At 41.0% G+C, this 27,030-nt stretch overlaps 1 protein-coding gene across 4 annotated transcripts in view; it reads left to right on the forward strand.

The window, feature by feature from the left end:
* Positions 1-4,708: 4,708 nt before the first annotated feature.
* The window catches only part of PIGK (phosphatidylinositol glycan anchor biosynthesis class K), a 128,521-nt gene continuing 106,199 nt past the window's right edge, over positions 4,709-27,030 (forward strand). For 3 of the 4 annotated variants that reach the window (XM_073357297.2, XM_073357298.2, XM_073357299.2), the window contains exons 1-8: positions 4,709-4,893; positions 7,438-7,491; positions 10,876-10,967; positions 16,565-16,700; positions 18,332-18,443; positions 19,005-19,101; positions 19,550-19,667; positions 20,812-20,922. In XM_073357297.2, coding sequence (XP_073213398.1) covers positions 4,801-4,893; positions 7,438-7,491; positions 10,876-10,967; positions 16,565-16,700; positions 18,332-18,443; positions 19,005-19,101; positions 19,550-19,667; positions 20,812-20,922 — 813 coding nt within the window. In that variant the 5' untranslated portion in view covers positions 4,709-4,800. The remainder of the gene's footprint in view (positions 4,894-7,437; positions 7,492-10,875; positions 10,968-16,564; positions 16,701-18,331; positions 18,444-19,004; positions 19,102-19,549; positions 19,668-20,811; positions 20,923-27,030) is intronic. The other variant, XM_073357296.1, reaches the window with a different exon arrangement.

Below are 27,030 nucleotides of genomic sequence, written 5' to 3' on the forward strand. Positions count from 1 at the left end.
AAGAAAATGACATCAGTCCTCTAAATAGTGAGAACAACTTCAATAATACAGCAAATATAGAAGTTAAATGGTCACTGCCTCAAAGGAGACCTGTTAAGATTTATAGACAGCTATTAAGATAATTCTGATATATACAAATAACTGTGTGCTTAAACAAATTAACAGAAAGGAGATGTGGTATTACTGTGGCTTCAAGAGAATTAGTTGAATCTTTAGGATGTGGGACCTGACAGCTGGAGGTGGCAGTTGGTTTTAGGCTGCTAGATTGAAAGGAGTTGAGATGCTCACTTGGTAAGGCAACTTCCATCTTTTCATATGCTGTGTATTTATACCTCCCTACTGTATGTTCCACTCCATGCATCTGATGAAGTGGGTTTTAGTATACGAAAGCTTATGCCCAAATAAATTTGTTAATCTCTAAGGTGCCACAAGGACTCCTCATTGTTTTTGCTGATCTAGATTAACATAGCTACCACTCTGAAATCTGTAGATATGTTAAGTAAATATCTATTAAAGACACTCATTAAATAGCTAGCAATGAATTATTAAAATTAGTGGATTACATGAATATAAAACAACACCGGTGAGGTTTCCTGGTTGAGGGTTGGAGCCCTCTTATGTCTGGGGAATTTAGGATACCCTGGTTTAGGGTTAGGGTTGGGACAGTTAGACCTCCCCTGATGAAGGTTAGGGGTAGAGTCAATAGATCCCCAAGAAAGGTTTAGGACTGAGTCTGGTATTCCTCTGTGGCCTAGGGTTGGAGCAGTTAAGTTACTTTGACCTAGAGTTATGTTGGGTCAGTTAGGCTTCCTGTGCTGAAGGTTAGGGCTGGAGTCAGTAGGGTACCCTGACTTAGGCTTAGGGCTGAGGCCAGTACCCCTGCCTAGCCTAAGGTTAAGGCTGGCGCAGGTAGGGCTCCCTAGATGAAGTTTAAGCTGGAGTTGTTACAGTTCCCTGACCTAGGTTCATGGCTGGGGCTGGTACCCCACATTACAGGGTTACCAAGTCTAGTCTATACCCCAGCTTGTAACCAGTAACCCATTTAATGCACTGAACCTCAAGAGTCCACACAGAACTGGCACAAATGATCCCTGTCTCCACAGCTCCCTGCAGTAAATCCAGCCATGCCAGTCTCCTGCAGGAAGCTTGTACTTTATCCAATGCTCTCAGTAGGTATATGCAGAAACACCAAACAGCCTTTTATTAGTCACCTGGCAAACAGAATCTGAATGTTCTTAGGTTACCATAGAGAAGCAAAGGCTAAGACAGTTCAGACGGCCAGAGCTCCACGAGCCATATTGCTGATTCCTTTATTGCCAGGTATGTGCACTGAATTGTAAGTGTGTCTACCCAACATTTTGGAGCCCCCAGCCTGGGTCAACAGACTTGGGTTAGCAGGACTCGTGCTAGTGCTCTAAATATAGCTGTATGGAGAGTGCTTCAAAGTTGCGGCTTGGACTGGAGCTCTGCCTCTGAGGCCCACTCCCCACCCCACCTAGGCTTCATAGCCAAAACTCCAGCCTGAGCCACAACTTTGAAGCAGTCTGTATAGCTGTTTTTAGAGCAGTAGCATGAGTCTGATGACCCACTGGGGGCTCCAAAACACTGGCTGGACAGCCTCTGTGAGTTTATCTCTTAATAGAGCCACCTCACACTCTTTTGTCTTTGTTTTCTGGACACAATCGTGCTGTGTTCACATGTTTGGCTGCCTCTGCAGCTAGCCATTGTCCCTGTAGTCTTCCTTTCAAAGGTGTTGATTCCAGCCCAGGCAGTCCTAGCAGCTATGTCACAAATACCTAGCCTGATTTCCCATGTTCTAGGAAGAAAATCATTCCCCCCCCTCAGTGGGCAGTGATGCCAAAGTGATAGGAGGAGAATCATACAGATAGCTCATAATGACAGGTTTCAGAGTAACAGCCGTGTTAGTCTGTATTCGCAAAAAGAAAAGGAGGACTTGTGGCACCTTAGAGACTAACCAATTTATTAGAGCATAAGCTTTCGTGAGCTACAGCGAGCTCGCTGTAGCTCACGAAAGCTTATGCTCTAATAAATTGGTTAGTCTCTAAGGTGCCACAAGTCCTCCTTTTCTTTTTATAGCTCATAATGTGATTGCAGGAAATTTCCTACATTTGTCACACCCCAGCCAGCCTTGGCTCAGGGCTGGAGTACTTTGCCCCAACCCTAACCTTTGGTGCAGGAGGGCTGCTAGGTTATCATGGCCTATGGGTAGGCCTCACTCGCAGAAGATTAGAGCTGGAGTTGGTAGGGTTCCCTCCCTGACCTAGTTTTAGGGATGGGGCTTGTACCCCTCCCCAGCCTAGGATTAGGGTTGAGGTTGGTAGGGCTCCCCATTATAGGGTTGGGGTAGTTAGAGCTCTCCAACCTAGGGTTATAGTACTTGGGGTTCCCTGGCCTAGCAGTAGGGTTGGGGTAGTTAGGCCTCCTTTGCCCAGGGTTAGAGATTGGGACGGGTAGAGGTCTATGAGCCCCCACTTGAATCCTATGCCAGAGTGCTCCCCAGCCTATGGTTAGTGTTGAGGCAGTTAGGTCTCCCCAGCCTAGGGGCAGGGTTTGGGGTGATAGTGCTTCCTAGCCTAGGGTTAGGGGAGGGGCAGTTAATTCACTTCAGCCTGGGGTTAAGGTAGGGGCAGCTAAGGCTCTACAGCCTAGGGTTGGGTTGTGGCATTTGGGCTCCTCAGCCTAGGGTTAGGGCTGGAGTCAGTAGGGCTCGCCGGACTATTGTTATAGTTGGGGCAGTTAGGCCACCCTGACATAGAGTTAGGGTTTGAGGTTATTAGATCTCCACAGACTAGGACTGGGGTTAGTAGGGCTCCCTGGTGTATGGTTAGTTTGGGCAGCTAGGGTTGGAGTTACGTTTAGTATTGGGTCAGTTATGGGGGGCAGTTAAGGCTCTCCAGCCTAGATTTAGGGCTTGGGCCAGTAGGGCTCCCTAGTTTATGATTATGGCCTGTAAGGGTAGGTCTACTCTGCAGCTGGAGATGCATCTCCCAGCCCAGGAAGACAGGCTCGTGCTAGCAGGACTCAACCGTTTAGGCTTGAGAGTCCAAACTGTGGCCTGAGCTGCAAAGTCCACACTGCTAGGGTAAGTCTGTCTACCCAGGACGAGAGGCTTGCTCCCAGCTGCAGTGTAGATGTATCCTGGGGCTCCCTGGCCCAGGGTTAGGGCTGAGGCAGTTAGTGCACCTCAGCCTTGGTTAGCGCTGGGAGCTAGTAAGGCTCCCTGGCCTAGCTTAGGGCAGTTAGGGCACCGTGATCTTTGATTAGAGTTGGGGGCATTTATATCACTCCTTGGCTTAGTGTTAAGATTGGGCAGTTAAGACTTCCTGCCTAATATTGCCTGCTGGGCCCAGTCTGTCAGGTGTGATCTAAAGCTACACAAAATGGGCAGCAGGTATGGGCAGAAGGGGTTTGAATTTGGGTCTCCTACCTCTCAGGCCCTAAATGCTGTAGTATTGGTTATGTTTTGGGGGATGTGTCTCAATCTGTCCTTCTGAAGCTGTTCCACTGTGTATAAATCATTACTGCTGGAGCTAGCTGACTGAAATCTAGATCTCCCACCTTCGTGCCCTACCCACTGAGTATAGAGTCATTCCAGTTCTCTCACTGACCACTTAATTATTTAAAGAGAGTGCAACAAATTCAACAGGAGAGATTGAGGGAGCCAGGCCCTAGAATAACCCCTATCCTTGTGGTTACAGCACTAATCTGGGAGATGAGAGACTTAAATTCAGATCCCTTCTCCACCTCCAGCAGAAGGGGGAAGTGAACCTGGGTTTCTCACACTGTGGGTGACTGCATTGACCAGAAGGCTGTTAGGGTGGCACTTTCTCCCTTTTTCTTGAAAAAGGACTGACCTGGGTTAATTCCAGAAGAGGGTGGTTGGGGATCCCAAATGAATATAGGCAACTAACTCCCTTTGAGGGGAAACAGTGAGGCAGCCCCCTTTTCTTCAGCATTTCCTACTGGCTAATTTAGGTAGCTCTCTGCTCAGTTTGCTAGCTTTTGTGAATCTAGGGTGACCAGACAGCAAATGTGAAAAATAGAGACGGGGTGGGGGGTAACAGGAGCCTATATAAGAAAAAGACCCAAAAATCAGGACTGTCCCTATAAAATAGGTACATCTGGTCACCCTATGTGAATCCCACCTTTAGACACCTAACTCTCTCTCCATGTGGGAACCTGGGTGCCCACAATTTAGGGCTGTGAATTTCACTAGGTGCCAGGGCACCTAAAAGTTAGGTGTAACAACCCTGATCATCGCAGTGCCTAAATCCCCCTTGTGAATCCCACCCCATAAGCATGGCACTTCCTAACACTTGAGTGCTTTACTCTGCAATCATGATGTTTTTGGTAGTGTGTGTGTGTAAACAGTGAATGTTTCAAGGAGCTTTCCATTATGTTCGTGTTTCACTATCTTGGTTCTCTAAATGAGTGTTCATTCTTCCCCCAGCAACTATTTATTTTGTGTTACCGAAGTGGCTAGGAGCCCCTAATCTTAGCCGGGCACCCCAGCGCTGTGATCTGTATTTACCCTGGATACATTTTTCCCGCCATTTCTTATCACTGGGGGAAGAGCCTCTGTAGACAGCCAAGGAGGCGGGAGGAGCGGACTCCAACGGGGCATCTCCGCACGCCCAGCCAGGCAGCCAGGCACTGAGCAGCTCCGCAGCCGTGGGGAGGCGGGGCGACGGGAGCAGGGAGGCTCCCACAGGCGGCCCGGAGCTGCTTTACGGCGGGGTTGGGTCCTCCCTGCCTCTTCCTGTTGTGAAGCCGGTTCCTATGGCCGCTGCCCTCCCTGCTCCCCGCTGGCTCCCGGCAGCAGCCGCCCTGCTGTGGGCGTGCTGCGGCTCGGCGGCGACTGACGGGATCCAGGTAGGGGAGCTGGGGGGAAGCGCGTTGGGCCGCTCAGCACCGCCCCTGGCCCCACTGGGGTGACTTGCGCTCCAGGCCCGTGGGCTGCCCGGGCCGTGTCGATGGACCTGCCCCTGCATTGACTCCACGCACGGGGGCGGCTGCTGTGCTGGGGAGGGATACGCCGCTGCAGCCCCCACTGCAGCGTTGCGGGAGGGGCTGTAACCCTGCCCACCCCTTCCTCTACCCCGTGTGTGTAAAGTTCTGCCAAACCCCATCAGATCTGTCTCCTGCTTCCTGGGAGGCTGGAGCTTCTTATTTATTTGTGATTCCCTATTTCTTGCTCTAAAATTCCCTTTAAACCTCTAGATACCTTGAGCTGCCCTCAACCCTTTCTAGCCCAAGCACTGAAGGAGAATCGCTGCCTGTCTTGTTTTTCATTATTTGCTTTCTTCTCCTATGCCTGAGCTTGGAAATCCTCCCAGTTGACCAACTCTCACAGTATGAATACACAGATTTATGTAAAAGTACACCTTAAGCTTATAAAAGATGGAAATAACTGATTCTAAAGAACTAGGGGGCACCAAATTAATAGGCAGCAGGTTTAAAACAAACTAAAGGAAGTATTTCTTCGCACAATGCACAGTCAACCTGTGGAATTCTTTGCCAGAGGATGTGGTGAAGGCCAAACCCTATAACAGGGTTCAAAAAAGAACTAGATAAATTCATAGAGGATAGGTCCATCAATGGCTATTAGCCAGGATGGGTGGGGATGGTGTCCATAGCCTCTGTTTGCCAGAAGCTAAGAATGATTGAAAGGGAGTGGATCACTTGATGATTACCTGTTCTGTTCATTCCCTCTGGGGCACCTGGCATTGGCCACTGTTGGAGGACAGGATACTGGGCTAGATGGACCTTTGGTCTGACCCAGTATGGCTGTTCTTATGTTTTTATATGCACCATGTCTTGTTTAAACTGTATAATAAGTATAAACAACTAATTCAGCTGCATCAGAATTAATTTTCAGATTTGTTTGCACGTACCAGTTCTCTTTGAATAGAGAAAATAATATAGGGAGGGTTTTTTTTAATAATCCTTTTGAGTTATTTGCCATTTGGGGTTCTCAGTTTCCAGTAAACTGTTCTTGTTTGGTTAAACATACAAGAATAATATTGTTCACTTTTGTGATCAATCCAGATATATTGTGGTTAATTTGGGTATGTGTTGCATGTGAATTTTTCAGAGCTTTCTGTTTTTATAAACTGAAGGAGTTAATCAAATATTGTCCCTTGATTAGGAATCGTTACGATTTTGCCTTTTTCATGTTTCAGTAATTATACTTTTTTACATACAGCTCACTTTAAATTAAGATATGATGTTTATAGTTTAATGTGAATCCCATATTAACATTTTGATAAAGCAGAAAACTTTACTGTCAAATGATTTCTATAATGCACAGTTAACAAGATTAATAAAATGTGACAAAACTGGTAATGGAAATAAGATCAAGCATTTTAAATACACTAATTTTAGAACCTTGTAAAGTTACCCTTCAGAGCTGCAAAGAAGAGCTCTGTGTAGATCAAAAGTTTGTCACTTTCAGCTACAGAAGTTGTTCCAAAAAAGATATTACTTCACCCACCTTGTCTCTCTAATATCCTGGGACCAATACAGCTACAACAACACTGCATAAAGCGATTTTCATTGTTTATTAATCATTATACTTGCTTCTACGTTAGAAGGTCCAGCATAATCTGGTCTTTACTTTAAAGCTGCTTTAAATGTGTGGGATTTTTTATTTTCCTATCTGGTATTCTTTAAGGGCGTGGGGACAGTGAAAGGAAAAACTTATCCAAGGTTCTTCACTTTAAGGAAGGTTTGAGGGCTGATGAAGCATTTCATCTGTTCCTAGGGGTGTTCTCTAAAATAGAACAATATGTTTGGGGGGGTATTTTAAAAATTAAATTAACAGAGCCTATCACTCTATTCTTCCATTTGCTTTAGCACAGGATAGATTTTGAATGCTTAAGTCACCTTCCATATTTTTTTTTAGCCTGGATTCAGATGATTTGTGGAGTCATTGTTTAACACGTGATTAGAGACTTGTAAACGGAAAGATTCTGGGATTTTAATCTTTCCCAGATATTGCCCTCTTGGATAGAACGCTATGTTTCTTTTTCATTCCATTTTTCCCTATCCTAGTTTGCTGCCTCTCTCTTTCCATCACCACTACCACTCTGAATTTCTCTGGTTTTGTTTTCATTGCCAGCCAGGTGTTTCCAAACTTTGATAAGGAATTTGTGAGAGAACCAGATTACTTGTCTGATTTTAACATGTGGACAGAACAGCCCAAACAGAATATAGAATAGATCCTTTTCTCAGGCATCAGGAGGGGTATTATAAACCAGAAGAAGTCATGTTTTCTGTTTAGCTGGTTTAAGGTTTTAATTCTATATGACATTTAACATTTGTAGAACTAACCAAAAAAAAAAAAAGTGCTGTATTGTAGTTTTTTTCCTAAGTTTGTTTCTACACTAGTGTTCCAATATTTTTTGTCTCTTGCAGGACAAAGCAGAACAGTTTTTTAGAAGTGGGCACACAAATAACTGGGCAGTTTTGGTAAGCATTTTGTATTCAATCTTCTTAAATAAAACACTGATCCTGCAGTTGTTGCATGGCAGTCTGCCCATATGCAACAAGTTGCAAGATCAAGACCTGGAAGTAAGTATAGCATGACTTTGAGTTATCCCTGCATGCCAGTTTGCTATATTACATTACCATTATCTCGTCTGCATAATTTAATTACAAGCATCCAGAACATTAATGCACATTTGAAGTATTTATAAAATTAACATTCCAATTAGAATGAAAACAAATGATTATGCTGTATATTATTACAGTCATGGTGGTTGTTGTTGTTGTTATTTTTTAAACATTTGCTTGGTTAGAAAGGTACAACATCTTCCTGATTTTGTTGTTTGTTTTGAAATTTGCTAAAGTCTGACAACAAACTTTCTTCTTTTTTTAGTCTAATCTCCTAAAATAATACTTAGGATAAGAACTACTCGTCTTAATTTTTTATCTGGGTAACTTCAGATTGTATTATTCCATCAGTTTTTAATCAGGCTTCCTGAGCATAATGACTAATGATCAGTTCTAAAATATTATTTGAGCAGTCAGACATGACACTGTTTTTTCTAAGTATTAAAATATAGAAAAATAAAAGAAATTCAAGAGAAGACAAATAGATAATTAATTGAAAGAATAAGAATCATTCTCTTATTCCCTAGTGCACAAACTTAAAATTATTAACATTAAATACTTGTTTCTATTTCAATGTTAAAAGCAAGCAGAGAATTAAAATACAATTTTCTTTGGTCAGAGCAATACACTTGATACAAACTGGTAATAATAATAAGAGAAGTAGAAAGTTCTTAGTGCTGAAGGTACAAAGAGACTTGCTTTCTATCCCAGTCTTTGCCACTGATTTCCTGTGTGACCCTGAGGAAGTTACTTGCGGCCAGACTGTATTCTGTGCTATCCCAAATTGCCCAGAAATTTAGGCTCTGGCCTCATGCCAGCTATGCCTCATTTTCTCCATTTATAAAATAGGAGTGATAACACCACTTTTGAGGTATAAAATAAATGAATTAAAGTACTTGGAGGTTCACAAAAGAAAAATGCCATAGAAGTGAAGTCTATTATTACTGTTTTGTTATCTGTCTAAGTCTTTGTACTGTGCTTGTCACTGATAGCTATATAAACAAAACTCAAGAGCTTGATATTCCAAAGCCTGTTTAACAGGCTGCTCACTCTCTATTTTGCCTAAATAGAAAAGCAACTTAAAATCATCTCTTCAGAAGATGCCCCTTTAGTTGATCATCTCCTATCTCAAAATACTTCTTTTTAAAGATTTTTTTAAGCTAAATATCTTGCCTCCTGGCTAGTGTACTTTGTTAATCTGTACTTATTGCAGAATCTTATTTAATTGAGGCTGGGCAGTTTCTTCTATGTGATCATGATTTCTCAGAGCTCTTCTAGTAGCTTTAACCTAACAAATGTCTCTTGTGTTGGTCAGCCTTCCAAGGATACTTACTGCTGTGCTAAATAGCAGCTACTCTCATGGCTTTCACTGATTGTTCTGGAGACAGCTTGAGCCTGGTTGGAAGCTAGAGCCTCAGTTCACAGTTCAGAAAGGGCCTGGGGTCATAATTCAACAAAGCAATTAAATGTGCTTAACTTTAAGTATGTTTAGGGAAATGTTGCATGACCTGGTCCTCTCTTGTGGGTTGGCACAAGCAGGCAAAATCCTGAAATGGTGACACAGGCACGAACTAGGTAAATAACAGAACATGTGTTTTATTACTGGAACAGGTTGAAGAAGCAGATCTCCTCCTGCTGGTGATGGTGCTGACACCTAAAACCCTGCACCTTCCCTCAGGCAGGAAGGTCACCCTCCCCTCCCCTCCTCTTCCTCTCAGGTTTATGTCCTGGGTTCTCCTCTGGGAGGGGTCACACCCTTTCCGGGCTGATGATGGATGTGTAATGCACACAGAGCCAGCCAGTATAGTAACTCTATTATAATACTCAAAAGCTTCTAAGTGACATAGGAGCCTAACTTACAGTCAAGGGGAGTTGTCTGCCTAACTCCATTAGGCCCCTTTTAAAAGCATCGCTTTAAAAACCAGCTAGGCAGGATAGAAATCTCTCAGGAAGCTGGGGAAGGCAAAAGGTGGGGGTCTTATGATTCTCACTGAAAATTAAGTTGTTTAATTTTTCATGAGCCAGGTTCAGAGTAAAAATGATACAAAGCAAAACTTTTAAACTGGTGTCTACATCTAGTCAACTAAAAAGAATTGTAGGTTCAGTATATCTGACCCCAAGTCCTCCCTGCTTCTTCTTTGTGGCAGTACAATCCTGTTTTCTTCTATTTTAAAATGTCTTGTCTTTCCTCTTCTGTTCAAAAGAGCCCCCCCACAAAATATCCTGGCTAACTGGCTATAAAGGGAAAACTGTCAGTGACTGTACAGAAAATGCTATGTGATGCACAGAGGAACTATAGTTCTTTTTTCTAATCTGAGTTATGTTAAATTTAGATGTAATTTGTAAAAATGGTAAGTGAAAAATCTTCAGACAGAAATGATTTTTTTAAAAGTTTTAAGTCTGTGATTTATGATTTTTGTTTCAGTTCTCATGCCTCTGTTACAGAGGATTGCAGGAAACATGCTTGATGTAGTAAGCTCATTTACAGGTTTTAATATTGCTCCATGCATCTGAAAGATTCTTTTCACCTATCATAGTATCTTGGCCATTAGTATTCATATTTATTTAGTCATTGTCTGTTCAAAGGCTCTGTAACATATAATACAATTATTGCTTCTTAAACAGTTTCTGAAAGTTACTTCTGACACTCTTCTTGTAGTTACATGCTTACTTGTATTTAAAAAAAACTGACATATTGGTTGAAAATGTGCCCCCATACTGGAATGTGAACATTACTAAATTGTGTGGGAGTTCTTATTCAAATTTTATGGCTGGGGCCCAACTCTAATGTTGTTATAGTTGACTCCCTAAAAACCAGATTCCCCCAGCAAAAGTTCCCCTCTTTCTACATGTGGACCTTGTATTCATTTACTTACACTTTACCGCAACAGGGCAATCACAGAAATTTGAAATGGATAAGACATTAAATAATCTAGCTAATCCATTTGTCAGTGCTGGATTATTCCCTATGGTACTTTTTTTGTACTTTATCCAGTTTTAAATGAAAGTGTTCTCTGTGGCTCAATACGTTAACATTTATTTTCAAAATATGAAAAAGCTTTTTCTGCAGAGAAAGTGTGTATTACTTATGGCATTGATTTCTAGCAGTTGCTAGGCCCTGATTGCTGGGTGACAAGTTTTTTGGCATCTCAGCAATCAATATCCATTGATGCATGTACTAATTCAGAATGCATTTCTTATATCTTCTAATATGCATTTATTTCTTTTTAACACTTAAAGGTGTGTACATCTCGCTTCTGGTTTAACTACCGTCATGTGGCAAATACGCTTTCAGTTTACAGAAGCGTCAAGAGACTAGGCATTCCTGATAGGTAAGAGAATCTTGACGAGCACAATTGTTTAAACTTGGATATTAAAGTAAAAGTTCAGTCTCATCTTCTGAAACAGGAATAAAATGCTGGTCTCTTCGTTTCATAATCAAGTAAAAGGTAGAGAGCACAGACTTAATTTACTGAAAATTGGAACAATATTATTGGAAAGGAAAATGAAAAAAAATATGTACCATGATGATTCCAAACAGAAACGGATAATTAGATCAAATTATGTGATGCTAACCAACCAGTTAATTGCACTGCTAATTAGTTTGGTGAATGCACAATGTGAGAAAATGGGTAAAATGTATTCAGAATTGATAGTGCAACTCTTTGACATGTACCTGTTACTGTATTGCAACTTCATGTCTAACATAACTAATGTCTTTTTAATATGCCTTTTGATTAGAGAACATTTCACTTAATGAGCAAGACTATACACAGTACGAGTGCAGTGCTTCAGCTAAATCAAGGGCACACAATTAGAGTGAAGACCTCTAAATAACTGGTGTCTAACAAAGAAGCTCCTGCATGTCACAAGCTATATTAAAAAAAGACATTTTGGCTGGGAGTTTCAAAGGAGCCAGGAGCCTTTTCTGCATGCACAAGTTGGGCTGCTTTAACTACACCAGGATAGTGAAAAATGGCACAAACTCCATGGTGTGGATATGATTATATCAGTATAAAGGTGTCGTGTGGGAAGAGGAATAAGCAATACTAGTATAAGGCATCTTTATTCTGGTGTAACTACATCCACACTAGATTGTACTGGTATAACTGTTTTGGTAAATAATTACGTTTCTAGAAAAACTGAGCAGACCCATCCTAAGAGTGAGGTGCCCAAATACCATTGGATTTCAGTAGGAACTAGGCACCTAACTCCTTTGGCAATTCCAGTCTCAGTTTTATGTTATGTCAGAATAGAAAAACTAGGAGAATCTTTACCAGGGCTGACACTGAAAAGGAATTGGTTGTTTCATCATGAAAAAGCCAAGATCACATTAAGTTAATATCTCCCTATTTTATTAAAGTAATACCATAGTGAGACTATGATGCTGAGATCTATGTTCCCTTTATAATGTCGACAACTGTAGTTTCAGAGTAGCAGCTGTGTTAGTCTGTGTTCGCAAAAAGAAAAGGAGTATTTGTGGCACCTTAGAAACTAACCAATTTATTTGAGCATAAGCTTTCATGAGCTACAGCTCACTTCATCGGATGCATTCAGTGTTCTTTAAGAGCTCAGCCCAGGGTATCACAGGGGAATTGCTAATGTGTGAAATGTGAAGGGTTGTCTTCAGTGGATATTCAAAAACGTCTTCTCATGCTTTTTGGCCTTTTTTTATTTTAAATTTTAACCTGGTGATTGCTCTGTGATCGTGGGCTACTGTTAAAATGCTGAAAACTTAATCTTTGATTTGTGAGCATTCTTTCTTCACTCAACTTTCCAAATAGCAGCTCTCTACGTTTAAAAATTGTGTTATGTTTTTATTTGCGTTGTCTTCTGTACAAACTGTGTTTGTGTTAATAAGCTCAAATTAGCCAAGGTAGATGAGCGTAGATGAGATCTATTGGGGACTTGACAATACACACTTCTTTGAGGTGGATAGGGAGCATTGAAAGACTGAGCAGAGCAGTCTTTCCTGTTTTGGTTGGATGTACATGCAAGAGTCTTCGATTGTTTTGTTTTAAAAAGCTCTTACTTTATATTGGCTCCTGTCATAAATATAAAGGGAAGGGTAAACCCCTTTGAAATCCATCCTGGCCAGGGGAAAGCTCCTCTCACCTGTAAAGGGTTAAGAAGCTAAAGGTAACCTTGCTGGCACCTGACCAAAATGACCAATGAGGAGACAAGATACTTTCAAAAGCTGGGAGGAGGGAGAGAAACAAAGGGTCTGTGTCTGTCTATATGCTGGTCTTTGTCGGGGATAGACCAGGAATGGAGTCTTAGAACTTTTAGTAAGTAATCTAGCTAGGTACGTGTTAGATTATGATTTCTTTAAATGGCTGAGAAAAGAACTGTGCTGAATAGAATAACTATTTCTGTCTGTGTATCTTTTTTGTAACTTAAGGTTTTGCCTAGAGGGGTTCTCTATGTTTTGAATCTAATTACCCTGTAAGGTATCTACCATCCTGATTTTACAGGGGGGATTTCTTTATTTCTATTTACTTCTATTTTTATTAAAAGTCTTCTTGTAAGAAAACTGAATGCTTTTTCATTGTTCTCAGATCCAAGGGTTTGGGTCTGTGGTCACCTATGCAAATTGGTGAGGCTTTTTATCCAACATTTCCCAGGAAAGTGGGGGTGCAAGTGTTGGGAGGATTGTTCATTGTTCTTAAGATCCAAGGGTCTGGGTCTGTAGTCACCTAGGCAAATTGGTGATGATTTTTACCAAACCTTGTCCAGGAAGTGGGGTGCAAGGTTTTGGGAAGTATTTTAGGGGGAAAGACGCGTCCAAACAGCTCTTCCCCAGTAACCAGTATTAGTTTGGTGGTGGTAGCGGCCAATCCAAGGACGACGGGTGGAATATTTTGTACCTTGGGGAAGTTTTGACCTAAGCTGGTAAAGATAAGCTTAGGAGGTTTTTCATGCAGGTCCCCACATCTGTACCCTAGAGTTCAGAGTGGGGGAGAAACCTTGACAGCTCCTACCAGAACTTTTCTTCCCAAAGGACAGTGAGGACCAGATCCCCAGCTGGTGTAAGGTGCTGTAGCTCCAGATTTGACTCTATCTTATTGAACTATACAATCTAGATAAAATAACATGCATGCAATAACTGTGCTGGATGGGGTAGAATCAGGGCACTAATGTCCTTAGAGGCTAATGTCTTGCTCATCTAAGACTGTCTTCACTGACAAAAAAAATTGTGTTAGAAATGGCAAGATAACTAACAGGCATTAGCTGTTCTGCTGTAAAAACCTAATGAAGACAGGACACTGTATTTTCACTGGGGGGGTTGGGGGGGGTTGAGGTGGTGGGTTATAGTGCTGACCTTGCCTGGCAACCTCATGGTAAAAATGGCATGTGCCTTGTCTCTGCTTTGGATTTTACAGTGATATAACTATTGTGTGTTAGTGATCTCACTTTAAAAAACAGCTTTTTGTGTCAGTAAAGACACAGCCTAAGTTTGGGGGTTTATTTGTGGTGTTCGGAAGGGAAAGGAGGTCCTATTGGACTGGGACCTTGTTCGAGTGGTGATATGTTGTCATTTACCTGAAGTGTCCCTAATAAGAAGTCTGCTCAAGTTCTGTCCCTGCGTGACTGTGCACATGATGGGTTGGTGTGTAAATTAGGGGTAAATCCATGCTCTTATGCACTATTTATATTTCCAGGACTCAATCTTTCATGCCCTGCCTATTCACTATGTGTAATTTTTCCCAGCCTATGGGTAGGATCCTGCTGTCAGTTGAGTCAGTGACAAAACACTCATTGACTTCTGTGGGTACAGGACTGATCACTAGACACACAACCTCATTGAAAGGAAAATAAGCTTTCTGCTTGTCAAAACTATGTGAAGGGATCTTGGGATTAATTGCTCTGCTGTTTCTGTTTGGCAAGATGAGGATCAAGACTACACTACAGACATCTGCCAGCACAGCTGATGTCAGGGGTGTGAAAAGGTCTAATCCTTAATCAACATAGCTGTAACAACAGAAGACCCTAGCATAGATGCAGCTATGCCAATAGAGCTCAGCATTTTTAACAGCATAGCTCGTTTTGCTCCCTGGAGTGTTTTAACTATTTTGATATAGCTGAGTCTACACTAGGAACCCATTGGTGGTATAGTACACTGGTATTTCTATACTGGTAAAGTGCTCTTAGTGTAGTCACAGACAAGAGCTAAACTGGCTTGAGTGAACAACCATTTTCAGTACATCAGAGGAAGGCAACATTCTTAGTCACAGTTGAAAGTCACAGTTGAGAAAGGAAGAAAGAATCCCAGGTGTGTGACTGCACGCAGGCTGACTGTTTGAGAAACATTTTTATACCCTGTACTTTGTATCAGGACAGGCTATCTGTTTGAGTATATTTATAGTATGTCTGATGCTGGATAGAGCTGTCTAGGTGCCCTTAACTTCTTGCCATGTGCATGTTTGGTAGTTTCAACAATGTCATTGCCCTCACAGCTCCCATTAAAACTCAGGTCTGTGGAAAGCAGCCGATCTCTTCCCTTTTTATTGTCTCACTTTGCAAAAGCTTTGTGATGGGAGAATAATTCTTGTTTTATTGCTGCCTTGTCCTCTCGCCTCCCTGTTGTTTCACCCGGTTGTCTTGTCATAAACCTAAAATGTCAGCTGTCTAGGTCAGGTTCTCTGTAGTTCTTGTTTGCCCAATGCCTACAACAATGGAGACCATGGTTGAGGATCCCAGACACTATTGTAGTACAGATAACATGGCAAAGGAGTACTGATTTGTTAAGCCTCTCTGAGAAGTAGAGGGGAACAAACTGAAGTGAAATGGGATGAAAAAGTCCCAAAGGCAACAAGGGGCAAAGTGGAACCAAGCAGCTTTATGCAGAATGCTCTTCTTAAACACCATAAGTAAAAACAATGGAAACGATGCTCCTTGTAGCATTAACTGCTGCTGCATGTTTTCCCCTCCCAACAGAGGTACAGGGCCTGGAATGGTTGGTGGTAACATGAGTTGATGGGAAGCTGTTCAGCCAGATGAAAGGATGGTTCCCGAGATCAGCATGGAGGTTGAATCTCTCTGCGGGACTGGAGTTTGTCTTTCCCATGAACATTGTTGAGTTTGGAAGCTGCCCCTCAGATCTCTCCTTTCTCTATGCCCATAGGAAGTTTCCTCGGCCTGCTGTCCCACTTCTTTAGGTTTTGCTGTAGGACAACATGTTAAGCCCCAGACTGTTTTATTTGCGTAGAGTAGCTTTGTTTTATCCTGAGTTGAGTCATATTAATGTTTAATCAAGTCTAATAATAAGGGAAAATGTTCCCCAGGTCAGTATTTGTGCTAGTAGGAGGAAAGCTTCTTTCTGGAGTAATACTACATCCTGGAAGACTTGTCCTCATTCTTCATTATTCTTCATATTCTGAGGAGAAATTGCTGTGCCCAAGGGGTTGTGCGTGAAGAGAAAAAAAATATCATCTGCTGCTGTTCAGAATAATCCATAGGTGTTAACAACAGTGACTGTATTAATAGGGTTTAACAGTTGGGTCTCTTTGAGGCAGCAGCCATCCATTTTTGTGAAGTACTGTGTGACGTTGAGCATGTTGTTAGTGCTAAACAAATAATTCCGTTACGGTAACAAACAAAAAGCTTTATGTGGTAGTGTTATGATGGTAACAGTGTTCCTTGGGGAAATAAGGTATTACCAAAGTAACTTGTACTTATACTCCAGGCAATTTTCTAACTGCTATAGAATCTTGTTTCAATAATGAGTAGAGTCCTGCATGGATACAAAATTTTTATCTTCAGACGATCTGCGATCAGCAAGCATAGTCCATGGATATAAAGCGGATATCCACAGATTTGCAGGGCTCTCATAATGGGTCATGTTTGTTGGCTTCATTATCTGCAGTTTTCCTTTTGTTTATTGTATTAAAATAGAATATCTGAAATTGTGTTGTTTTGTTTTTCCCAGTCACATTGTCCTGATGCTGGCAGATGATATGGCATGTAATCCCAGGAATCCCAAACCAGCAACTGTGTTTAGTCACAAAAACATGGAGCTAAATGTTTACGGGGATGATGTGGAAGTGGACTATAGAAGCTATGAGGTAACAATGTTTTGTTTATCTAACCAGATTTTTCTGTAGTGTTGCTTTAAAGCCTGATCCATTGAAGTCAGTGGTAGTATTTCCATACACTTCACTGGATTGTGGATCAGGCCCTTATTCTCAATTGATATATATAATAAAAAGAAAATTCTTACTGAGTTTCAGAGTAGGAGCCATGTTAGTCTGTATTCACAAAAAGAAAAGGAGTACTTGTGGCACCTTAGAGACTAACCAATTTATTTGAGCATAAGCTTTCGTGAGCTACAGCTCAATGCATCCAATGAAGTGAGCTGTAGCTCACGAAAACTTATGCTCAAATAAATTTGTTAGTCTCTGAGGTGCCACAAGTACTCCTTTTCTTTTTACTGAGTTTCGTAACTTGTTACAACTTTGTGTGTCTTTCTAATCAGTTAGAATTTATTATTATACATTGTTATTGGCTATTTTAATGAAAACATTCGTTCCCATGACTGTTGTGGTTAGGAGATTGTGAGGATCCCGGACTACATTAACAATACAAAAATGTTACTGGGTTTTCCATTTTGTTGAAGTAGTGTAGATTGTATGATTGGTTAAACTGATAACACTTTCATAAGCTTTGACGTTAAGCAGGTGTGTGTTTGCACATTACAGATTCAACATCTTTTTTAAATATTTGTTTTTATTTTTTCCAAATAAAACATGTCCTTTTTGTAAGTAACTCATTTCTAACCACTTTATAACAGCTAGTAAAAGGAAATATCTGCAGCACTTTACCACGTTCTTGTTTTCAGAAAACAATTCTTGCTGCAAATTTTTTTTTTCTAAGTCTTTCCTGGACTGACTTTAATTAGACTTCAGTTACAGAATTTTAATTAGTATCACATAGTAAAATGATTTATAAAGCAAAAATGTGTATTTTACAGGAACAAATTAAACCCTGTACCATAATTGCCTATTAGAGTATACAGAAGATGTCGTGCTCTCTGATTATTAGTGTCCTGAGGACATAAAGTGCATGTTGAAAGATTATAGTAACAAAAAAAAACCCTATCTGTCATGAGTCTGAATTTTGTTGGTAACATTTTGAGTGTTGTAAATCTGCATTCAGAACAAGTAGTTCTGATGTTTAATCAGATGTTTTATGGTCGGTGTCCAGATGGACTACATCTGATCTTGTCGATGTTTGTGCCACAGGAATCTTTTCTTTGCCTGAGTTGCACAGAGAATTTAAGCCTTAGAGTATTTGTTAACATTTTTCCATGGTAACACATACTAATGTTGCAGTGTTTTGTGAATGTATAAGTAGCATTGACGGAGTAAAGATGTACACTACAGTGTGAAAGGTGTTCAAATCAATGAAGAAGTATTAAAAGACTATAATGGTCATAGAAGTGTGTTTGATGAAACAGTTTTCAAATACAGTAAAGCAACAGGTTGATTTTTAATGGGGCAATAAAAAAAACTGGTGAGCAGTAGCACAGTAAAACCTTGAATAGAAGAAATCTGGTAATGCAATTTATACCATCTATTGGTGGACCTATGTATATATAGTGCATAGTTTGTGTCGTCATTTTGTGGAACCCCGTCTAGTAGTGGTCAATAGATATCCCTTATAATAGTTAGAAATTACTTTATTTTGATGTTTGTAGGTTACTGTGGAGAATTTCTTGCGCGTATTGACAGGAAGAATCCCACCAAGCACACCTCGATCCAAGCGCCTACTTTCTGATGACAGAAGCAATATTCTAATATATATGACAGGTAATTACAGGAATTTATTGGTTTTGTTGCACAGTAGCAGAGTGAAATTTCATCAGAAAGCCAAATAACACTGAAAAATTAGTAAAACAAATACACGGTAATTATGGATTCACATTACTTTGAGCAAAACATCCGTTATTATTGGTATTAAAAACAATCCATGCAAAAAGTTCTGATAACTAAGATTGCTGCACCACTTAAAAATCTGGGTCTCACACTTGTATTCCACAACCCTGGGCATATGGTCTAGACAGCCTAATTTGTAATGACTCTGGAAGTTACAAAAATCATTATTATGTGAAGGGGTTTTGCATAAATAGTAATCAAGGAAGCATCTTTAAAGCAGTATCTATTAATTTATGAATGAATAGATGTATTCCAGGTTAAACCATAAACGTATATTGTGCTTATTACCCTCAAATCATGTCTTGTCATCCCACACCAAAGAGGGAGAAGAATTGCATTTAAGCTGTTTCTGTTGGCCTTTTGGCAACCATATTTGTATATATTGTACTTCTATTTAACGTACATGCTTATTTATCTTGTGAATTTTTCTACAAGGTCATGGTGGAAATGGTTTCTTGAAATTTCAGGATTCTGAAGAAATCACTAATGTAGAACTTGCTGATGCCTTTGAACAAATGTGGCAGAAAAGAAGGTAAAAATTGATTACTTAGTGATTAAATACAGTGTGTTACCAACGGATGTAAAACTTTGCTTGTAGCCTTTCATTCCTCCATTTAATTCTTGTCTAAACAGCACACTCTTCTTCTGAAGGGTGGCAAAATTAATTATTTTTTTCTGAATGTGGTTTAAAAATGCGAAAAATTACTGTCACCCCAGAAGTGGTATTAAATAGCTGTTGTCCTTGAGGTGGCCTGAAGCTCTCCTTTCCACAGGAGAAGGAAATCTATTATAATCTTCAGCCACACAAATGAGTTACCTTGGCTCAATAGCTGTATGGGCTTCTTATTAATTATAAGGTGTCTGAAATGTTCAGCCAGTTGGCTCTCTATTACATATCTTGGTAACTATGCAGTGAAGTTGTATGAATGAAGACATAATCTACAGAATGCCAAATGTGAAAGCTGTTTTATTTCTTTCAGATACAACGAATTGCTGTTTATTATTGATACCTGCCAAGGAGCATCAATGTATGAACGATTTTATTCTCCAAATATAATGGCCTTGGCTAGTAGCCAAGTAGGAGAAGATTCACTTTCAGTAAGTATGAGTTAGGTAGGGGACTTGGAGGTAGGGTTAGGATTCCTCTGGGTAGGGCTCTGTGCCCTAGCATTGGGGTTTCTATGGGTAGGGTACTTGGAGTCAGGGTTAGGGTTTCTATAGGTACAGCTCCCCACCATAGACTTAGGATCCCTATGGGTAGGGTAGTTGGAGGTAGGGTAAAGGGGGTATTTTCAAAAGTGCCCAAAGGATTTAGGATCACAAGTCCCATTAACTTTCAGTGGCACTTGTGCTGCTACATTTCTTTGGCACTTCCGAAAATCTCCACCTTAACTGCTTAACAACATAAAGGTTAACCTCTAAACCATCACTCATATAATGTTTGATGTACTTTTCACGTTATTATGTTGTGCTGCCCAAAAGTGTTGGGATGTCAATTGCCCACCAGGCTAATGTACACCCCTAATTTAATTTTCAGTAAGTCTTCAATTCAGACATAAAATGATGAATTAAAGAGCATAATGATAAATACCTTTTTTCTGCAGTGTAACAATAGAGAATAGAAAATGTGATTTATAGTACAATGGCTAGCGCACTTGAAGAGGGACATTAGTCATCTTCTCCCTAAACCTGCAAGTGACTTACCTTCATCTTTCTTACTTTAGGCTATGGCCTCATGAGACAGTCGCAGTTTGTGAAACCATCCTATTCTGTAGTTTGATTTTTTTTAAAGGTAGTGAGCACCATAGCCCCAGTAGGTGTTCAACATCTTTGAAAATTAGGCTCTACTCATGTGCCTACTGCAACTGGTCATGGCCTCCTGGAGCCGCACAGCACTGTCTTCCCCACGCTCCTTCTCATGCTCAAGAGGCCATAGTGGGAGGATCCTACCTGAGTTCTGCACAGGTGCATAATGGAGGAAGAGGCTCCCTTCAACCAGGCAAAGACAGGGCTAGTCAGAATTTAGTCTTAAAAGGTGAAGATAACATACAATATACAGATTAATTTACACAGTCTATTGGGGTTTTTTTGATGGTTAGTAATTTTTTTTTGCATATTTCTGATAATTTGACTAGCAGTAAAGATAATTCATAGGTTTGAACACTTGCATGGCCCTGTTTTGCTCTGTTCCCATCAGGTTTTTGCTATGGAACACTCTAAGTGTGTATATTTTGTTTTTAAGCATCAGCCTGATCTTGGGATTGGAGTTCACCTTATGGATAGATACACATTTTATGTCTTGGAGTTCTTGGAAGAAATTCACCCAGCCAGCCAGACCAATATGAATGACCTTGTAAGTAGCATACTGTATTCATTAGTTTGCTAACTGCTCCTGTGTTCTCACAACTGGTCAGTTTTGGCAATGGGAACTTCAATGTTTTTTTGATTTCCTACATATCAGAAGGTTTTTTTTTTAAAAAATGTGTTTGTTGTTCTTATTTAGTAAAATCATTATATATTGACATTTCGGAGACTTGAGTCCCCAGTTTGAAATTGTTTCTTTGCTTGATTAGGAAAAAAATTAATTAAAACAACCTGGGTGTTTTACTGAAAGATGTCTTGTGTGTGTTATCTCTGCATCCCATGGAACTTGCAGGGTACCTAGAATCATGGATTGCAATCACTTTGCACACATGGAAAGGCAGTCATTGGCATTTGCTTTGCAGAGGTAGTTTGTATGTTGGAATCCTGATCCTGCACTCAGAAACACAAGAGGGGAGCCCCATTGACTTCAGTGCTTCGCCACATAGGTGCAGGGTTCAGCCTGTGCAAATCCAGTTACAAGGCTGGGGCTTTATTTGTTCTCAGGCAAATGTTGTAATTGCCAGATATGATCCAACAAAAAATGTCTTGGTGAAGTTCAGTGAAAATGGTTTTTGAACAGTTACATATGTTCCATCTTAGATACCATAAATTGAAAAAGCAACTACATTTTAGTAGCACTCTTAGCCCATTGGCCTTGAACAGGCCAGATGTTCCTTTTTTCATGATAATGCATCATGCTTTTGTGGCTTGTTGCAGTAAATTCTGTCATGTTGTTGTCGTCGGAGACTTAAGAGCCACCATTGACCACACACATTAAATCTCCATTTCAGTAAAAGGAGCAGCTGTTCAAACATTTTATGTCAATGTCTGTGGAGGCTGGTGTCAGCCTTGCTGCTAGATGAGGTGTAGTAGATTTCACACAAAGCAGCCCACACTGACAGATTTTGTGTTGATATAGAATTGATTCAGTGACTAATATGCTGACATTTTCTACCAAGGGTATGAAAATCCATTTAATTACATTGTATTCTAATTTATGATGGGTTGTGGAGAATTTTAGAACAAAACTTATGTCACAAGGATTAAGTAGTTTTTCTATTGATTTTGTACATATTTTAAAAAAAACATTATTGGAATGAATTTGGCTGGAACACTCAATCTGTAGTCAAAGGAATTAGTTGTCTTATAAAAAGAAACAGTACCAGACATTCAACAGCAGTTTAAAGTGTATAAATAGCCATCTGGAAAATAGGGTGAACTGGTTCAGCTAGTTAGAAATGTTAGTGCAGACCTTGTTGATGACATAGCAAATCTGTAAATCCTCTGTCCTTTCCATCGCTTTAATGACTTCTAAAAAATGTTGACATCCACAAAATACCAGAAAAGTCCAATTATATTCTTTATGTTTAATTATAATTGTATGGGTCTTTCAGTGGCCAAATTCAAAGTATTCAGCAGTACATTGAAGTAGTACAGCAAACCCTATAGCAGCATACTATACCCAGATACTATCTGAGGGATAAGGAGACTTGCATCACTGTCCAAAAAAAAAAAAAAGGGGGGGGGACGGACACAAATGTATATCATGATTTGCCATCAGAATACACTATATTATCTTGAGTCATAATGTGAATGAACTTCAGGGAATCTGACTTCCAGTTACAGATGTCAAATTCCACCATGCCTTCATCTTGAGGCATCCCTAAGAGCCATAACTATAAACCCTGATAAAATAAACAGCTTATGTCTTGTGAGAAATTGAAGGGAATACTTTGGTCAGTGACTGAATTGGACCGCTTAAAGAAGGGTACCTGTTTAAAGAAGAACAAATTCCTTGTCCAGGCCTGATTTTAAAAAATTGGCACTATACAAATCCAGTGTCGCACATATTAAAGAGATTAAAAACTGGTTAACAGACAGATCTCTGTAAGTCAAAAATAAGTGTAGATGGGGAATCATCATCCAAATGGTGTGGTGTTAGTGAGGTCCCCAGGAATCTATTCTTGGCCCAATATAATTCAGTATTTTTGTCTAATCTGGAAGAAAACATAAAATCATTGCTAGTAAAGTTTGTAGATGACGATCAAATTGCTGGAGTGACAAATGACGACAGGTTCATTTTACCCCAGATCAGTATGTATCTAAGTGATTTGAGTTTGAATGTGTTTTTAATACAGCCAAATATAAGGTCATACACTTAGAAACAAGACATTTAGGTCACTTACAGGATAGGGGACTGTATCCTGGAAAGCTGGTGACTCTGCAAAAGGCTTGGGGTCATGGTGGTTAATCAACTGAATGTGAGCGCCTAATACAATGCTGTGATTAAGAGGGCTAATATGTTTCTTGGTTATATAATCAAGAAACTATCCAGTAGAAATAGCTAGGCAGTATAGGTTAGACAATTACTAGAATAATATGTCTAGGTCTGGTCTCACACTTCTAAAAGGATGTTGAAAAATTTGAAAAGGGTCAGAAAAGAGCTACAAGGATGATGATTTGAGGTCTGGAAAACTTGCTATGCAGTGAAAGGCTTAAGAAGCTAAATCTGTTTATCTTATTAGGCTCAGAGGTGCCTTGATCACAGTCCATAAGTACCTAAGTGATGAGAAGATTTCTGATGGTAGAGGACTTTAATCTAGAAGGCAAAGGCATAAGAAGATCCAGTGGCTGGAAGCTTAAACTAGATACTGTGACAAAGTTCCTCCTTTGCCTTGGTGGGTTCTGCGCTTTCTTGCGGATTTGCTCACCTCAGAGGTTCACGGCAGTCCTCAGTTTGGCTCCTTTTGTTAGTGGCACAAACTTGCCATTCACTCAGCTAACCTCATCACTGGCCAGCTGGGGAAAAGGAGGAGAACAATCTCCACAGTCTCTGCTGGCCCACCTAATGGGTCGGGGGACAGGCCAGAGACCTTCCCCTCTGGTGGGACCCACAGTCCAGGTCAACTACTCTTATATCAAATAAGGAGCTGGGAGGATGTGGGGAACCCAGGCTTGCCCTTTACTCCAGGTTCCAGCCCAGGGGCCTGTGGATTGCAGCTGTCTACAGTGTCTCCAGTAACAGGTGCGTGACAACTACAACTCCCTGGGCTACTTCCCTATGGCCTCCTCCCAACACCTTCTTTGTCCTCATCACAGGACCTTCCTCCTGATGTCTGATAATGCTTGTACTTCTCAGTCCTCCAGCAATACGCCTACTCACTCTCTGCTTCTTGAGCACCTCTTGCTCCCAGCTCGTCGCACGTACCTCACTAACTGAACTGAGGTCCTTTTTAAAACCAGGTTCCCTGATTAGCCTGCCTGTCCTAATTGATTCTGGTAGCTTCTTCATTGGCTCCAGGTGTCCTAATTAGCCTGCCTTAATTGGTTCCGGCAACTTCCTGATTCTTCTGGAACAGCCCATTATCTTACTCAGGGAAAAGGGACCTGCTTAATCTGGGGCTAATATATCTACCTTCTATCACTCTCCTGGAGCCATGTGGCCTGACCCTGTCACAATACATTCAGGCTGGAAATAAGGTGCAAATTTTAACAGTTAAGGTAATAAACCATTGGAACATTTTACTTTGGGATGCAGTGAATTTCCCATCACTTGTAGTCTTTAAACCAAGATTGTCTTCCTAAGAGATACGTTCTAGCTTGACCATAAGGTATGGACTTCATGCAAGTATTACTGGGTGAAATTCTCTGGTCTGTATTTTGTAAAAGGTCAGACTATATAATCATAGTGGACCCTTCTGGCCTTAAAATCTGTAAATCTGAGATTTTTTGCCAGTCTTGCCTCTCGCACCATTTTTCACAGCGCCTCTCCCCCCCCGACCCCCCATACATTAGGATGACAGCTAGGAGCCACATCATTATGGTGGCAGGCAAAAGAGTGTGATAAAGTTCTACCAAACCCTTGAGAGTATGGTCTGTGTGCCCAATACACTTGAGTCAGAGACTTTTGCCAGCAGTACCACTAAGCGTGCATACATCCTGGTGTCCCTTGTGCTCTCAGGCAAGGGCATAAAAGGGCATGGCTGCTGCCTCCCTCTCAGTTCTTCCTCTCTGTAGCATTTGCTTCAGTTAGCTAGCTTTCAGAACTTCATTGTGTATAGTTAGTATGTATTTATAGTTAATATTTAATGATACTATACTTAGTTTAGTTTTAGTAGTTACTTGGAGGATTGATTTATTAAAAAATACCCAGATATTAAGCTGTGTACCATGTTCGGGGCTTCTTTTCTCCTGTCACAGATAGGCATGAGAGCCGCTTGATTTGTCCTGTCCTATTCAATATGTAATTCTTTCCTCACCGGGACTAAAATAGGCTCTTTCATCTTAAAGTCTGTCTCTTGAAAGATGCGATGCAACCTGCATTGGAACTAGACCCTGACTGTGATGCAGGGGACTCAGATTCAACCAGGAGACCACTCCCAAGGATGAGAAATTTATGAGGCTGGATTTCTTCTTTGCTACAGGCTTCTGGCATTCCAAGAGAGTTGCAGAACGCAATAGATGGCTCACCTTTCGACGGTTCTGAATTGTTTTCTGCTGAAACAGATGACTCTGTGTGCACACTGAAAGACTTTCATGCAATGCTTAGTTCATTAGGAGTTTATACTCTGTTTACAAAGAGGAAACAGTTTAGGCGGCAATCTTACTTCAAGGCCCTGTTTCCAACAGAGGTCACAATATGCCTCTAAGAAGGTCAAGACCTCCTCGATGCTGCCAGCCATCTTCATTGTCAGGAGCCCTGGTTACCAGACTGCAGCAGCTTCCAAGCAATCATTTTGACCTTCTTGGTCAAGGACTGCATACCAACGATATATGTTCCCTTTGGATCACGCCTGTTCTTCTTTCACTGCGCTTGGGACATAATATCAGACAAGTGGTAAAGCATGGTAAAAGAGGGATAATGGTATCCAGTTTACCTACTTCTCTTTTCCCAACCCATATTCTCCATCCTTTTCAGGGATCCTTTTATGAGAATGTATTACTTCAAGATAGATGGTCTCTTCTAGAAATGGGAGTGGTGGAAGAAGTTTCTTACCAGCACAGAGGAAAAGGTGTCTATTCCCAGTACTTGCTGGTCCCAAAGAAATCTTATGGCCTCTATCCCACTGTACAGCTAAGACAGCTGAACTGTTTCGTCAAGGAAATCAAGTTCAGGATGATCACCCTCATTTCTACTATCCCTTCCTTGAAGATGGGAAATTGTATGCTGCTCTCAGTTTACAGGATGCATGCCTCCATGTGGCCATACATCCTTGCCCTTGGAAGTACCTTCAATTCACTACTAGTACACAGTCCTTCGCTTCAGACTGTCATCAGTACCCAGGGTCATCAACATGTGTGTGACAGTAGTAGTAACCTCATTTCCACCATTTGGACATTCAAATATTTCCTTACCTGGGTCATCAGCTAGTTCATGAAGTATCAAGTGACCATGTCCAAAATAGCATTATAGTAATCTAACAGCTGTTCTCCCGTCTAGTCCTGAAACTGAATTTGGACAAATCACAAATACAACCAACACAGCACATAATCTCTATAGGAGCAGACCTTGGCAGCATAACAACCAGGGCTTACCTTCCAGAGAAGGTTTCAGTCTGTAGCCTTTCTCTTAGAAAGCCTCAAATTCACCCCCCACAACATCAGCATGTGCCTGCTTCAGCTTCTAGGCCATATGGCCCAATGCACATATGGAGATCTGCATGCCAGACTTCACCTTTGCTCTCTGCAGGCCTGGCTCCAATCAGTATATTGTCCTCCCAGGCACCTTCTGGACAGACATACAGATTCGTGTAGCCGCATAAGTGCTTCGGTCTCTTGATTGTTGGATCCCCCAATGTGTGCAGAGGAGTTCTGTTTTTATCTCCAGAATTGACTGAGTCTGATAATTGATGCATCTATTAAAGTTTGGGGAGCCCATCTTGGTCAATTCCAGAGGCAAGCTGTTTAGTCACCTCAGGAAATTTCACTCCACATAAATGTGTTTGTGCCCCAGGCTATTCTTTGGGCCTGTGAGATATTTGTCCACCATCAAGAACCAAGTGATAGAACATGGCAGTGGTTTTGTCTGTAAGAATTGCTATCTGAACAAGCAGAGAAGTGCAAGATTGCCTCAGTTTTGCCTGGAGGCGATCCTCCT

Source organism: Lepidochelys kempii, chromosome 8, assembly GCF_965140285.1.
Source record: "Lepidochelys kempii isolate rLepKem1 chromosome 8, rLepKem1.hap1, whole genome shotgun sequence".
Taxonomy (NCBI): Eukaryota; Metazoa; Chordata; order Testudines; family Cheloniidae; genus Lepidochelys; species Lepidochelys kempii.